This window comes from Bacillus rossius, chromosome 13 (genome assembly GCF_032445375.1).
Source record: "Bacillus rossius redtenbacheri isolate Brsri chromosome 13, Brsri_v3, whole genome shotgun sequence".
Classification (NCBI taxonomy): Eukaryota; Metazoa; Arthropoda; class Insecta; order Phasmatodea; family Bacillidae; genus Bacillus; species Bacillus rossius.
The window spans coordinates 42253870-42267375 of NC_086340.1; the positions used below are offsets into that span (position 1 = coordinate 42253870).

Below are 13506 nucleotides of genomic sequence, written 5' to 3' on the forward strand. Positions count from 1 at the left end.
AATGTGCCAAGGTTGGCCTGTATTGTGCGGATCCCCCGGTTGCTCCATGGCACGTTCTGCATATGGATATTTTTGGCCCCCTTACACGCTCCAAAAAGGGAAATATTTGCATTCTAGTGGTTCTGGACATCTTTTCCAAATTTGTGTTACTACTCCCCTTAAAAAATATGAAGGCGACTAGTATTGTTAAAGCCTTAAGAGAGCAAGTGTGGAAATTTTTTGGTGCTCCTGCTATGATAACCTGTGATAATGCCCGTTACTTCCGGTCTGTATTATTTAAGGATATGTGTTTTGAATGGGCTATTAAACCCATTTACAGTAGTCCCTATTGCCCCCAGGGTAATCAGTCTGAACGTGTAAACAAGGTGCTTAAAGCCACTCTAACTGCTTATTACAGGGATGACCAGTCATTGTGGGACAGTGACCTTGAATTCATCAACGTGGCGTTTAATTCTGCTGTCCACATGGCGACAGGGTTTCCCCCTTCCATCCCCTTCATGGGCCGTGAGTTGACCCATCCCTTGCTTAACTCCTGGGGACTGCCGCCTCTGGAACTCGCCTCTGACAGTGATTCCCTGGAGGCCATGCTTGACGATGTGAGTTGTAATCTTAAGAGGGCCCGCGAGGCTGTAGCCGCCTCTTATAATGCTACGCGGAGACCACATGGTTTTGCTGTTAATGACTTGGTTCTCTTAAAGAATTTTAAATTGCCAAAACTGGCTGATAATGTTAATTCAAAATTGATTTCTGCTTTTGTTGGGCCATTTGTGATTGATAGATTTTTGGGAGACAACACGGTCCTATTGCGTAACCCTTCTGGTTCTAGAAAATATAAAAAGGCCCATGTGGGTCAATTAAAGAAATTTCATCAATAACCTTTTTTTTTTTTTTTATTTGGACATAGTTTTTTTTTTGTTGTTGTTTGGGTGTTCGTGTTTCCTTCTCTTTCTTTTTTTTCCTTTCCTCCCACCGTTGCTCCTGCCACGCCCAGAAGAGGACTTCGCGCCGCAGCGCACCCGATGCTCCTCGCCCTGCCCGAGATAGCGTGACCGCAGCCGCCCGCCGGGTTCGTCGTGTCTGCAAGGTCACTTGCTTGCTGGGACGTTGGTCGCCGTCACGTCACCGATGAGGAGCGGTGGCATGGAGTCGCCGCCGTCTCCTGCCCGTGAGGGGCCGTGACGCGTGCGGAGACTGACTTCTGCAGCGGCCGCTTCAGATGGCCCTGCCTGCCAGGCGCCGAGCGTGGGCAGGCGGTGGGGACGCCCGCCGTTCTTGCCCTGGGTTCGCGCTGGGTGAAGGCATGCTGTTCCTGCTACTCTGGGATGAAGAAGATGCTGTCCGATATTGAATTTATTAGGGACGTCCCGTACTCTAAACTTTCTCTTCAGCGCTGAAGAGTCTTTATTTCAGTGGAAACGCTGAAGACTCTTTATTTCTGTGGATACACTGAGAATCCTTGCTAGGTGTCCTACACGGAAAATTATGCCAGTCATGAACTCACTTCAAGAAATTGTTATTTAGAAACATTGGTTGTATTTGTATACACATAGACATGTGTTGAACTTACTTCAAGAAATTGTTATTTAGAAACATTGGTTGTATTTGTATACACATAGACATGTGTTGAACTCACTTCAAGAAATTGTTATTTAGAAACATTGGTTGTATTTGTATACACATAGACATGTGTTGAACTCACTTCAAGAAATCATCAGTTAGATATCAAGAAATTGTTATTTAGAAACATTGTTTGTTTGTACACACATAGAATTGTGTTGACTTGACATTTGAGTTACTTCAAGAGTGTTGTGACCGGACCTGCAGTTCCTCGTGTCCTTGTGACTTGGTTGGCGAGGCTCGCGGTTGCGTTCGTCAAGGGTGGGGGAGTTGAAGTGGTCGGTGCGCGTCACTTGAACTTCGCGCCGCGCGGCGGACTTCGGCGCTCCTTCCCTTCCTACCTTCCCCCCCCTCTCTGCGTCCAGTGCTGTGTTTTGTCTTCCCCTCGTGAGGTGTCCGCGCATGCGCGTGGCGCCCTCTTGCTTAATTAAAACTAGGTGTAATGCCATGAAGGCTCTTCTTGTTCGTTAGCAGTCAGTCGGTGCTGGTCGTGAATTAAGCATGTAGTCTGATACTTGCTTTAGAGAGAGTGTGTGACAGCGGGGAGAATGCACGTAAGTGTTGTAAGGTGGTGACCCTTACAGTAATGTAAACGGTACTTGGTAATAGCTGTATTATAAATTCCATTTCGGCCGTCACCGTCTAAATTCAATTTGGCATTTATTGTTTTCCTTGATCGTTTTTGTATTAATACCATGCATAGTTTGTTTGACGTTTCTCCCCGTCTGGTCTACAGTCTTCGTTAGGACTTGTTTTTTACGTAATGTATTTAATGTATTAATTTGTGAATTTTCCTTTTATATCATGCCTTATCATGCTTTACAGTAAGCTTATACCGCCTAGTGTAGGTTAGGCCGCGGTCGCCTGCATGTTCATTTGACGTTTTTGTATTCTCTAATGAGGCATGTTAGTGTTCATTATCCTTGTGTGTAAGCGTTAATACTTAATTGTAAAATTTCTTTCAAGTATTTATCAAGTTAATATTATGTATTCAATCAAGCATTTAATCCTAAAGAAAACATGGATATGTGTTCACGTATTTTGCCGTAGCATTTGTACCGCTAATTTTTCTTGCTATCAGTATTATTAAAAACCCAGTATTACTCTTGTATGTGAAAGAATGTTTTACGTGAGGCTTTTGCCCAGGATTAAACGACATGTATGTAAATTCATTCTTGCTAATTCAACCTTTGCATCCATCCTTGGCTATAATTGTTAGATTACCTCTTTGAAAACCTTTTATTCAGCATAATTTATTCAGTATTTTTAGGATAGTGTTACACGCAGTTGAAGGTTCACGTGAATGTACTTCACCTGTTTACACTGTCCCATGAAGCTCATGGAAGCCTTCAAGTGTTATGCACGCAGTAATTATCTGTATATTACTAAAAATTCTGCTATGCAATTTTTAATTCTACCAAAAAGCATTTAAAGTTGAATAGGAACTGCAAAGCAACTAGATAAAATTGCTCAAATATTTTTCCTCAACATTTTGACCAAAGTTTGGAAGCATAAAACTACAGATTTTTGTGGCCACATTGTGATATCCATGATTAGCAGCATATAATTGACTCGTATGAAGGAATTACTTTATTTAAATGTTCCGCACATTTTACAGGCAGCAGCGTCCGACTCACTCCATCTCTCGACACCTCACGGACTGAAGATCATGGAAAATATCAAGCAGAAAAATTTATTCTATAATGAATCCCCTTAATGAGAACACAGTACCTATTATGACAAATCAACTTGAATGCAATCTTCGCCTAAACAATAAATGACAGTCTGAATATCATTTGAAGAATGATTTAATATAATTTTACTAGCCAATCTTATTTGATTTATTCAGAATTAAGTTGCAGTATTAAGACAGTATGGTATTCATTAACATTCATTACCTGTTTGAATGTTAGACCAGCATGACTTGACACTGCTTCTCAATTTTATGAAACATTTATTTAAATATTATACAAATCTGTAACTAAAACTGCAGGATCAAAAATAAGTTTATCTTCTTACAATTTATCAGTGATAATATTTTACTTTTTTACTAAAATAAAAATGTTATATATATTTTTAACATTACAAGATATAATATGCTTTGTGGTAAGAGACTATGCAGTGTGTGGTTTTATTAGTCCAGGAAGACTTAAGTGTTAATTACCATTAACTTACCAAAGCTTCATGGCTGAAGGATTCCAAGAAGTTGTATATAACTATATAAATGCAGGGAAATCATGAAATAAAGAACATTTGAATGAATACAAAGTAATGTAATATTTTAAGTCAGTTTAAAAAGTTTTAGAAACACAAAGATTTACATTAAAAAACCAATGTTAACATTAAATTAATATGATAAAGTTTTATTTTCTTTTTTGTATATTTACTCTCCCTAACATCAAACTAAAATTAAGATCACATTGGTCTTACAATTTTCTTACAGATAATATATGTATGCAGCAGGATGTACCACCTGCCGAAAGCAGCACTTTCAAACTGTCGCAAAGCACCACCATCACACTGTTCTACCTAATCAAGGTGTGACGCAGGGTATATCGCTTCTTCCGTCTCACCCCCTTCACAGATATCTCAAAAAAATATTTACTCTGCAATAACTATGCACTCGCTGCATCTTCAACAGTCCAACGACCAAGACTTCATTGTTCGACAGAAGCATTAAGCTGGGAAAAATGCACCACATGTAAATACACCTCATCTTCACATTAAAGTCACTTCTAGAAACTCTGTTTCAATATTTTCATATAAATTTCTTATTATACACATTTATAAATTAGCACTAGTGCTTTTGACCACAGCATTTTGGTAATTCATTTTTCATCAGTCCTGTTTCCCCAGAAGTGCACGACTCTCTTCTTGCATTATCGTTACTTACAACCAACATAACAGTGAGTACCCTAAACAATAAACTGGAACAAGGATTGAACCAGAGCTCCAAAATACTAAACAAAAATAAAATTCATCAGGACACAAACAAATCATTGCATTTTTAATCAACGTATGAGTGTAGTTAAGGTGCTACCACTTAAATGCCAGAATAACCTTGTGTTGTATTACAAAGTGGGATTATCTAACATAATAAAAAAATAAATGGATTCTTTTTTTTCTTTTACTCTAGCACCACGTGAAAATTCCATCACGTCTGCAGACGTTGGTACCAGTATCACTCAGGGACGGATCTAGAAGAAGAAAAAAAGGGGGGGGGGGGGAGAATTCCAGCCAACCCCCGGGGGTGCAGCTTGGGGGAGACGAAACTTTTTATTGGCCCTTGAATATGTACAGGATTTTAAGCGATACAAACGTTAAAAGTAACTTTAGTTTTATCCGTCAAATGATTTTATTTTTTTAAAATTTTAATTTAACAATGTAACAATTTACTTTTTATCGGCCCTTGAATATGTACAGGATTTTAAGTAATACAAACTTTAAAAGTAACTTTAGTTTTATCCGTCAAATATATATATTTTTTAATATTGTAATTTAACAATGTAACAATGTGTGTGTTGAGGTTATGTACACAAGAGTCGACAGGGATCCGTCCCCGGTGCTACTGGACACGAGGGTTAGGGCGCGCTAGGGGAGGGTTAGGCGTGGGGGCAGAAAGGGCAGAAAGGGCAGAAAGGGCAGAAGCATCGCGGCTCGAGAGAGTGCACCGAGAGTTACTGGATGACGCAGCACTTGCACTTGGGCTTCTTCTTGAGCACCACGTGCTCCACCTGCGAGGCGTCTCCCGCGGGCACCACGGTCTCGCGCCGCACCTCCACGGGCGCCGCCGCCTTGTCCGCGGCGCAGGGGGCGGCGCCGTTCGCGCCCGCCTTCTGCTGCTGCTGCTGCTGCTGCTGCTGCTGCTGCTGCTGCTGCTGCGGGGGCGGCGCGGCCTGCTGCTGCAGCACGGCGGGGGCGGGGGCGGTCTCCGCGGCCGCCTCGGGCAGCGGCGTCGGCGTGATGGGCTTGCCGCCCTTGATCAGCTCCACGATCTGGTCCGCCTCGCGGCTCAGGTCGCCGTCCGGCCGGAAGGGGTTGTCCCAGCCGCTGTCAGTGCTGCCAACAGGAGCCCCTCGCTCGAGCACCGCGACATCCACCACGTCTCCCGCTCCCGCTCCCAGTTGGTCATCAGTAGGGACCGGAAAAATTCGCGGGTTCAATGACCTCCAGGATGAACTCCATAGTTCTACGTACACTCGGTCAAATGCCACCCACTCATTGGCTGCTGTCTTGTGAGACGTTCCAGCGTAGCAGCCTCTGATTCGATAAAGCTTTGGTTGGGTGTTTCTCATTGGCCCAGAGTCACCCAGGTGAGTGTGAACCAATAGTAGAGGCAGCACTGAGGTATAAGATTTGTATTTTAGCCTATCGCGAAATGAATTCGCGAATTTTTCCGGTCTCTAGTCATCAGTCACGAGTGCCCTATCTTTGGACCAAGTTTCACTTCAATGATGCTCGTAACAACGAAACTGTATGAAAAGTCTTTTACTGCTAAAATTCATTATTCAAGGTTAGTTACAACCAATGGCGTTACGTTGGGAAGGGAGGGGGCTGGATAATTGATTCACCCTCCCACCCACGACTGCAATGTCGACCGTAAACGTCGGTGAATTATTCGCCAAGGACGCAGCTACAACCCAGAAGCCAAACTACTTCAATAATCTATTATCCTCACCAACAAACGGCAAGTAATAATTTGAAAGCAAACAGCGGGCAAAGTGGTCCTGATAAACCCCTTTCCTCCGAAATTAAATTATGTTGCACGTTCCTGGTTACAACAATACTCCATTTCGCTCCAAGAAACCATTTATTTTATTCTTTGAAAAGTCATCGTTATAGTATTTAAGAATAACTACAATAAAACTTCATTTGTTATAAATGAAATAGTAATAACTATTAAAATGCACAATCATATATATCACGGTTACTTCGAGGTAAATATCTAAGAAATACTGCATATTCCAGTCTATATACCCTTTGCCACATTCAGAAAATTTCTACAATTTTTTATTTTACGATCCCTAAACCCCAAGTACTTATGTAGGCCTATCGCTTTTTTACGGAAACGATAACTGCCGTAATTTCGTAAACATTTCCAGACACAAATAAAACCGAGGGAAAATCCCGAGTTTATTAATGGGTAAAATTGGACAAAGAGGATCAAAATGGGGAAGGTTTATTGAAAAACCGGAAAAATTACCAACTCCGTTAAAATGAAAAATATTGCACCTCCTACCTGTCATACAAAAAAACTTTTAATTGAAATTATTTTTATGTAACCAACCATTAGCTCACAGGAAAGGTACGGTATCAAAACCGTTAAGTTCTTGTAAACCATAAATATTATATATATTATATCTTTATCTGAAACAATTCTAGATACCACCAACTCGTTAAAATTTATTTCGAACCGTTTCAACGTACATAAATCCGAACTTCGAAATTTACACGCGCCTGTAGGCCGAACTCGCTGTTCGCAATGGTTCTCACAGCATTAAAAAAATACTACAAATACTTATATCGCCTAAAATATTCTAAACCCTTATTTTGTAATCAAAACGACATTCGTATATATTTAATTTTTAAAATCGTGTGCAAACAGTGTTAGTTTATTTTAAACTAGGGAGCTTTAAAAAGTTGATATTTTCAAGTTACACGTTTTTAATAAATAAATTACAGCTATATTCACCATTAAATGTAATATTTATGACAAGGTCATAGCTTTAAAGTAAATAAAATGTCCTAATATAATAGCAATAATTTCGAGAGTAATATACATTTTTAAAAACACGGGAAGATATTGTTTTCATGGCAAAACCTGCAGCCAAAGTTTATCGGTAGATTTGACGTACTGTATATCTTGTCCCCTCAGGCGCTCCTTCCGTATCGGCAGATAATTCGACACTTCCGGAAGTCGGTTGCGAAACTGCAGCACGCCTGAAGGACGATCCCGCATTGTTCCGAAATTTGCTGACGGAGATTTCACGTTAGCACAATCGAAGAGCGCAGTCGGAGATCAGCCAGAAGAAGCAGATACATTCGGCTGAGTCACAATCACAACTGCAACAATTTCGCATCATCGCAAGATCCTGTTTTCGCCCGAGCGACAATCAGAAATAAGCGATTAAACACAAAAAACAATTCTTGCCATTATCTAAATACGCACCGAACATACAACCAACAATGTTCTATTTTTTTTCTTCAAAAAGACATATTTGTAAGAAAATGTTTAATTTAAAGTTATTATTTTAAAAAAATTACACGTGACACACTTAAAATATTTCACGGATAAATTTAGTAAACTAAACCTTAAACAACACACAAATAATATTTGTTATCAATGTAAAAGTCTAGCCATCATAAAAACTATCAGCAACATGCACAGGTTTATTTATAAAAAAAAAAAACCACGCCATTGTTCTGCTATCGATTTGTGAGCCAATGTTGGCAACATGCAAAGAAGGAGAATACTCTTCTGTCTCGTGATTGGCCGACTGAAGTGGTTGGCAGGCATGCGACTACGAGAGCTTTTTTTAGTCATGCACAAAAGAGAGTTATTCCGCTCTCATTACCAACTCGTAGCCTTATTTGCTAGCAGGAAACCCATCAGCGATACTTTAAACATTAAACAAAATTAATATAGTAAAATTCTAACACACGGCAAAATACTGTTCCTAAAATCGAGGCCATTGAGTGAAAGAGCTGGTGGAAGGGGTCAGGACCTTTTGCTGCCTGAGTTTGTCCTAACAGGACGAAAATTACGAGTCTTATCGTATTTCTGATACAAGTAATTGCAAAAATCTTACAGCACGTGCAGATCAGGGTTAAAGCTATGGCCACTGTAATGTTTACAGTCATATAGTTGTTTTGAAAAGTTTTGGTGTTAGTAATGTCAACGCTCGACGGCTCTGCCTAAAATTATGCGAACCCATCAGAAAATATAGATTCTGACTATCATCATTTGGTTGGTTTATTTATTTTTTTATATCGCGGAACTTACGACATCCCTGCACACAAAGGCAACCTAACTAGTCCTCGCGCTGTCCCCCAACTACCACGTACCCGTGGTATTCCTGAATGTCGTGCACCAAACACCATGCAGAATGGGGTCGTCATGTACGAAAATGTAATATTTCAGTTAAACGAGAAAAAAATGGAAACTTAAATGAACCAAAAATGTGGGCGTGATAAATAGTTCCAATAGTGGACATCTATGATAACACTTTTACACACCGCGACCTACTTGGACATTGATCAAGTAATGTAGACGATGTAATCAACAATTTGCAAGTCTGTCTGACGTTCTGGATTGACGAGATAAACAATTTACAATCATTCCTGCGCGTTTGTTAGCTTTCAGAGCGTGTCAAGAAATGCCCCCGCGCAAGAAGAGAAATGTGTTGTGTATAAACTGGGTTGAAAATGTTGTTCGTTAACTAATTAACTTTTGAGTTGTTTGGTGAAACTGGCCGTTATGACCAGTTATTTTGAGTGAGCGACGGTGCGAGCGGGCAGCCACAAGTTCTGGTAGCCGAGGTGCGAGCTACTGCAGAACAAAGGAACTGTGCCCTGCCAAACCAATTAGTACATTTCTTTAGTTTTTTGACAGTAACGTTCACATTACTGTGTGTGTGGCCTGCACGACTGAGAAGCCTAAGATGTACATAAATTTCTGTCCCTGCCCGAACACGCCCGAATATTCACCTTCGGCCAACCTCGGGATTTGTTTTATTTTTGCGCAGGAAAAATGAATTCAATTATTAAAAGTGGTCGGTTAGGTTACCTACATTAAAACACTGTAAAACACTATGGACGGTTAGTTAGGGTAGTATAGCTACGTTAAAATAAACAGATATTATATATATATATATAAATAAACCCGAGGTTGGCCGAAGGTGAATATTCGGGCGTGTTCGGGCAGGGACAGAACTTGATGTGCATCTAGGCTTCCCTGCATGACTCCCGCGACCCAACAGCCCCTGATCACGTCACCGCTGCACCACGGGACCACCAATCAGACCGCACACGTGACACCTCGTCTTCTCTTCTGCGGTCAACAGCTCCCGTTCAGCGAAAACTGAGATGGTGACACTAATATTTAATTTATGTTACAAAAGGTTTGTTTGGCCACTCCCCCCCCCCCCCCTTCCCCCCCCCAAAAAAAGGTATATAGTAAAGTTGGCAAAACCATTTTGCCGGGTCAATCAAATCTTTCCTACTACAAAATATTTGTCTGAATCAACCGTATGTACCTATTTGGCCGTATACAAACAAATACATTGTTGAGGCAAACAAACACTATAACATAGACGTGGAGCGCGGGGAAGGCTACGCAGCACCGAATTTTCGTGGCCCGATACGTGCCGAAGAAGGCCACAGGTGCACTTAAAAAATTCACCACCTTGTTAACAGTTTCTGTTTTTGGTGGTTGTATATTAAGATGATTATTATTTCCTTATCCTTATTTAATTTTAATACCTTTTATAATGAAAATTATGGTTCTTATTGTTTGTTTTTTGGGTTTTTAATAGGTTATTTTATTAATAAGTTTAACTTATTTGATTTATTATATAATTATATATATGTTTCTTGTTTATTTTTTCCATCGATTTACGCAGAAAGATGGTTACAAATACCCACAGGGATCTTCGTAAAATCACGGCTATCTTCGTAGATTAACGAACACTTGAGTTAACTCAACCTACTCTGGACATGTCTCCAAAAGAATGTTCTTGGTATATGAGCAAACCATTCAAAAAATGGTGAAGTAGGTATACTGCTATTTGTTCATATTTGTCTAGAACAAAAACACAGAACTCTAAAGTCTAAATACGACGTAGTTTCCAGGAAGATGGAGTTATTCGGAATCAGAAGTGTTGGTTCATCCTGGTTGAATTCTTCTGCGGAGAGTCGTGAAGCTCCTGCGGTTCCCGAGAGACCAGAGAGAGAGTGTGTGTGTGTCTCGTTAGTGCCCCGTGCCGGCCGACCTTCGGACCTACTTGCCGGCATGACGTCAGCCCGCCAGTCCGCGCGTCGTGACGTCACCATCCCTTTCCGACTGCCGCGCCGTTCACCGTTGCAGCCGCGGGACCACACGTCGTGACTGTCAACCATGTTGCCGATACACGACCAATTTATATTAAAATTACCTACAACACAATCAGACACTGTTCGAAATTGAACCAGATCAGCAGCCACAAATCCACCACATGCGTTGCTTAGTGTATTTAATCACTCGGTAAGTTTTGACGTGAATACGTCTAACATTGCTTCCACAGTGGGAGGCAATTAAAAAATCGAATAAACAAAATCGAGGATACAGTTTGGTGTTGCAGCTACATATCTACCATCTCCATCTAAAATTTAATTACACCACCGGATAGCTTAAGGATCAAAGAGTTATTTACGCTAAGTGAGGATTGTGACGCATCGCGCGCGGTGGAGGGGGAAGCGCCGCCATTTTGAGGTCATTTTTCTGCGTTTCGACATTTCCATTTTGTATAACTTTTGACTCGGAGAAGCTACGACGTTCGTTTAGGTTTCAATCGTCAGCTCTCGTCAAAATCTATCGATTGCATATATAAACATTGGTGTAAAATAGTGAATATATATGGTGTTAAGAAATAGCGGATCTTATATTTCGTATAGAAAATATTACCTGTTCGTACACCTATGCACGTACCACACACGTCCGTGTCCATGACTCAGCCACGCACTTTTTTTGTTGTTATTTTTAGTTGTTGCGAACAAACGCGCCAAAGGCACAATCACTCCAACTTAACAAGATTACCACTCGCTTGGTTCAGAGTAAATTTGGATACTGTTCGTCTATTCTCGATACTAACTTCCCATTGCTGCGTTCTCGTGGGTGTTTCTAGGTCAACCGTACATTAATGAAGAAAAATCCATGAACAATTTAGGAATAATTATATTAATTTTAAATGAAATTTTAAAAAAAACTGGTAGAAAAATAATTGGTTCACATTTAAAAAATACAAACGCAGCTAAAATATGATTGAGTGAGCAAGATTTACTCGTCAAATAAGTGACATTACGGGTAAAATTAGAATGCTACAAAAGGTTCTTAAAATCTGCAATATCAGAGACAATAGTGACGCTAACTGGATTCACCAACGAAAGTCTATCGCTTATCAAAGTTATGCTTGCAGAGGAGGAAGTATTAAACAGCCAAACATCACGAATCAAATATTCGTCACACTGTGTATTTATTTTAGATAGCAATGGATTTCAGTTCGTTGCAGTTGAAAGAAGTAAAGACTTTCAGATCTGTGCAACGATGCACGGGAGGAGTTTATGCCTAACACGGGCAAGGCTCGCGAGCCACTGAAGCCGTGCAGACGCGGGAAGACTTGCAAGCCCGGCGCGGAGGGCTGGGTTCATCCGCACTGCGCCAGACCGCGGCCAGGGTTCGATAACAGCGAGGCCTGAACCAGGCTCTACACCGCGCCTGACCGGGCACACACACCTGCATGCCTCAGCATAGCTGCCTCGATGCAGGGGACGCACTTATAATGGATGGATAACATCCGAATACGTTTACCGCTAGCACCATCTGTTGACGGTTGGTTCGAGTCGCAATAACTACGAATATTCAGCAAAAACAAAAAAAAAGACCATTTTTTTTTTAAAAAAAGGTAGCGTAGTGATTAAACATGTTAGCGATCAAAATAAAAAAGTTTGCTATGAATTACAAAATATTAAATACACATATAAGTTAAAAGTTCGCCCTTCGGTAATTTTTATTAACGTTTCAAGTCTCTATGCCTAAAAACTTATTATATTCAAAACAAAATAAAACACTATTCCGATAGTCATTGACGTAGGGAAGCATCAGTGGATGCGAGTGTCGCATCCATGGGTATATCGAGTCAGTTGGACGCATGCAGGGGATGCGGAAGCAACGCGAAGATGGCGGCGTCCACTACGGGATCCACTAGTCCAGTGTTCTGCTACAGCTGCGGCAGTAGACCACGCGACATCAAGTCGTCCTGGCCTGCCCGCAGCTCGATGCAGTCTCCCCCGCCAGGTCTACCAACCTCGCGGGCTGCAGTAACTGCGGTGCGATCAAGAATACCATATATCAAGCACTGATGAGATCAGGGCCGCAAACATGTAGGATTCCCCGGGTGAGGAGCAGAGAGTTTTTCACGTGGGGTTAACCGACACGTCATCTCTGGACACGGTGCTTGTATGCTTTATACTGATCATATTTTGGCCTAAGTGCATTCTATTAACAGAAAACCTTAACATATAAAGAAAGTTTTCCACAAGACCTGGTATTGACAACCCGTTTCAGTCACGTTTTTGCAAGCAATAAGCGGGCCCTTCAGTGAGGTGCTTCTTTTATTCCACTACTATGTGGGTTATCTTTGAAAGATTTGTGCAATGGGAGTGCATGACTTGATGTAAGTTTTTGGACATACGCCATTGCTAAGAACTTTTTCTGTTGAAGAAAAACTAATAAATAAAATAAATAAATAAAAATAAAAATACTCAAAAAAAAAAAGATACAAAAAACACACAAAATTAAGCAAACAATTGCTGTTGTCAACAAGGATATGAACACCACAAAATATTCCGAAACAGGAATATGGTCAGCAAACAAAGAAAAAACAAAGAAAAATGTACTGAGAGAACGAAAAAATCCCCACAAATGATGACAACACCAAAATATTGAAACCCAAAATAATTCAGCACAACAGTTGAAGCGAGACAAAAAACATGACAAAACGAAAAAACAAACAAATACAATAGTTTTACCTAAACAGTTTAGGTAAAACTATTGTATTTGTTTGTTTTTTCGTTTTGTCATGTTTTTTGTCTCGCTTCAACTGTTGTGCTGAATTATTTTGGGTTTCAATATTT

General features: G+C 40.6%; 1 protein-coding gene across 2 annotated transcripts in view; it reads right to left on the reverse strand.

Moving 5' to 3' along the window:
* Positions 1–3875: 3875 nt before the first annotated feature.
* The window catches only part of LOC134538493 (putative uncharacterized protein DDB_G0282129), a 482072-nt gene continuing 472441 nt past the window's right edge, over positions 3876–13506 (reverse strand). For both annotated transcript variants that reach the window (XM_063379862.1, XM_063379863.1), the window contains one exon: positions 3876–5676. In XM_063379862.1, coding sequence (XP_063235932.1) covers positions 5295–5676 — 382 coding nt within the window. In that variant the 3' untranslated portion in view covers positions 3876–5294. The remainder of the gene's footprint in view (positions 5677–13506) is intronic.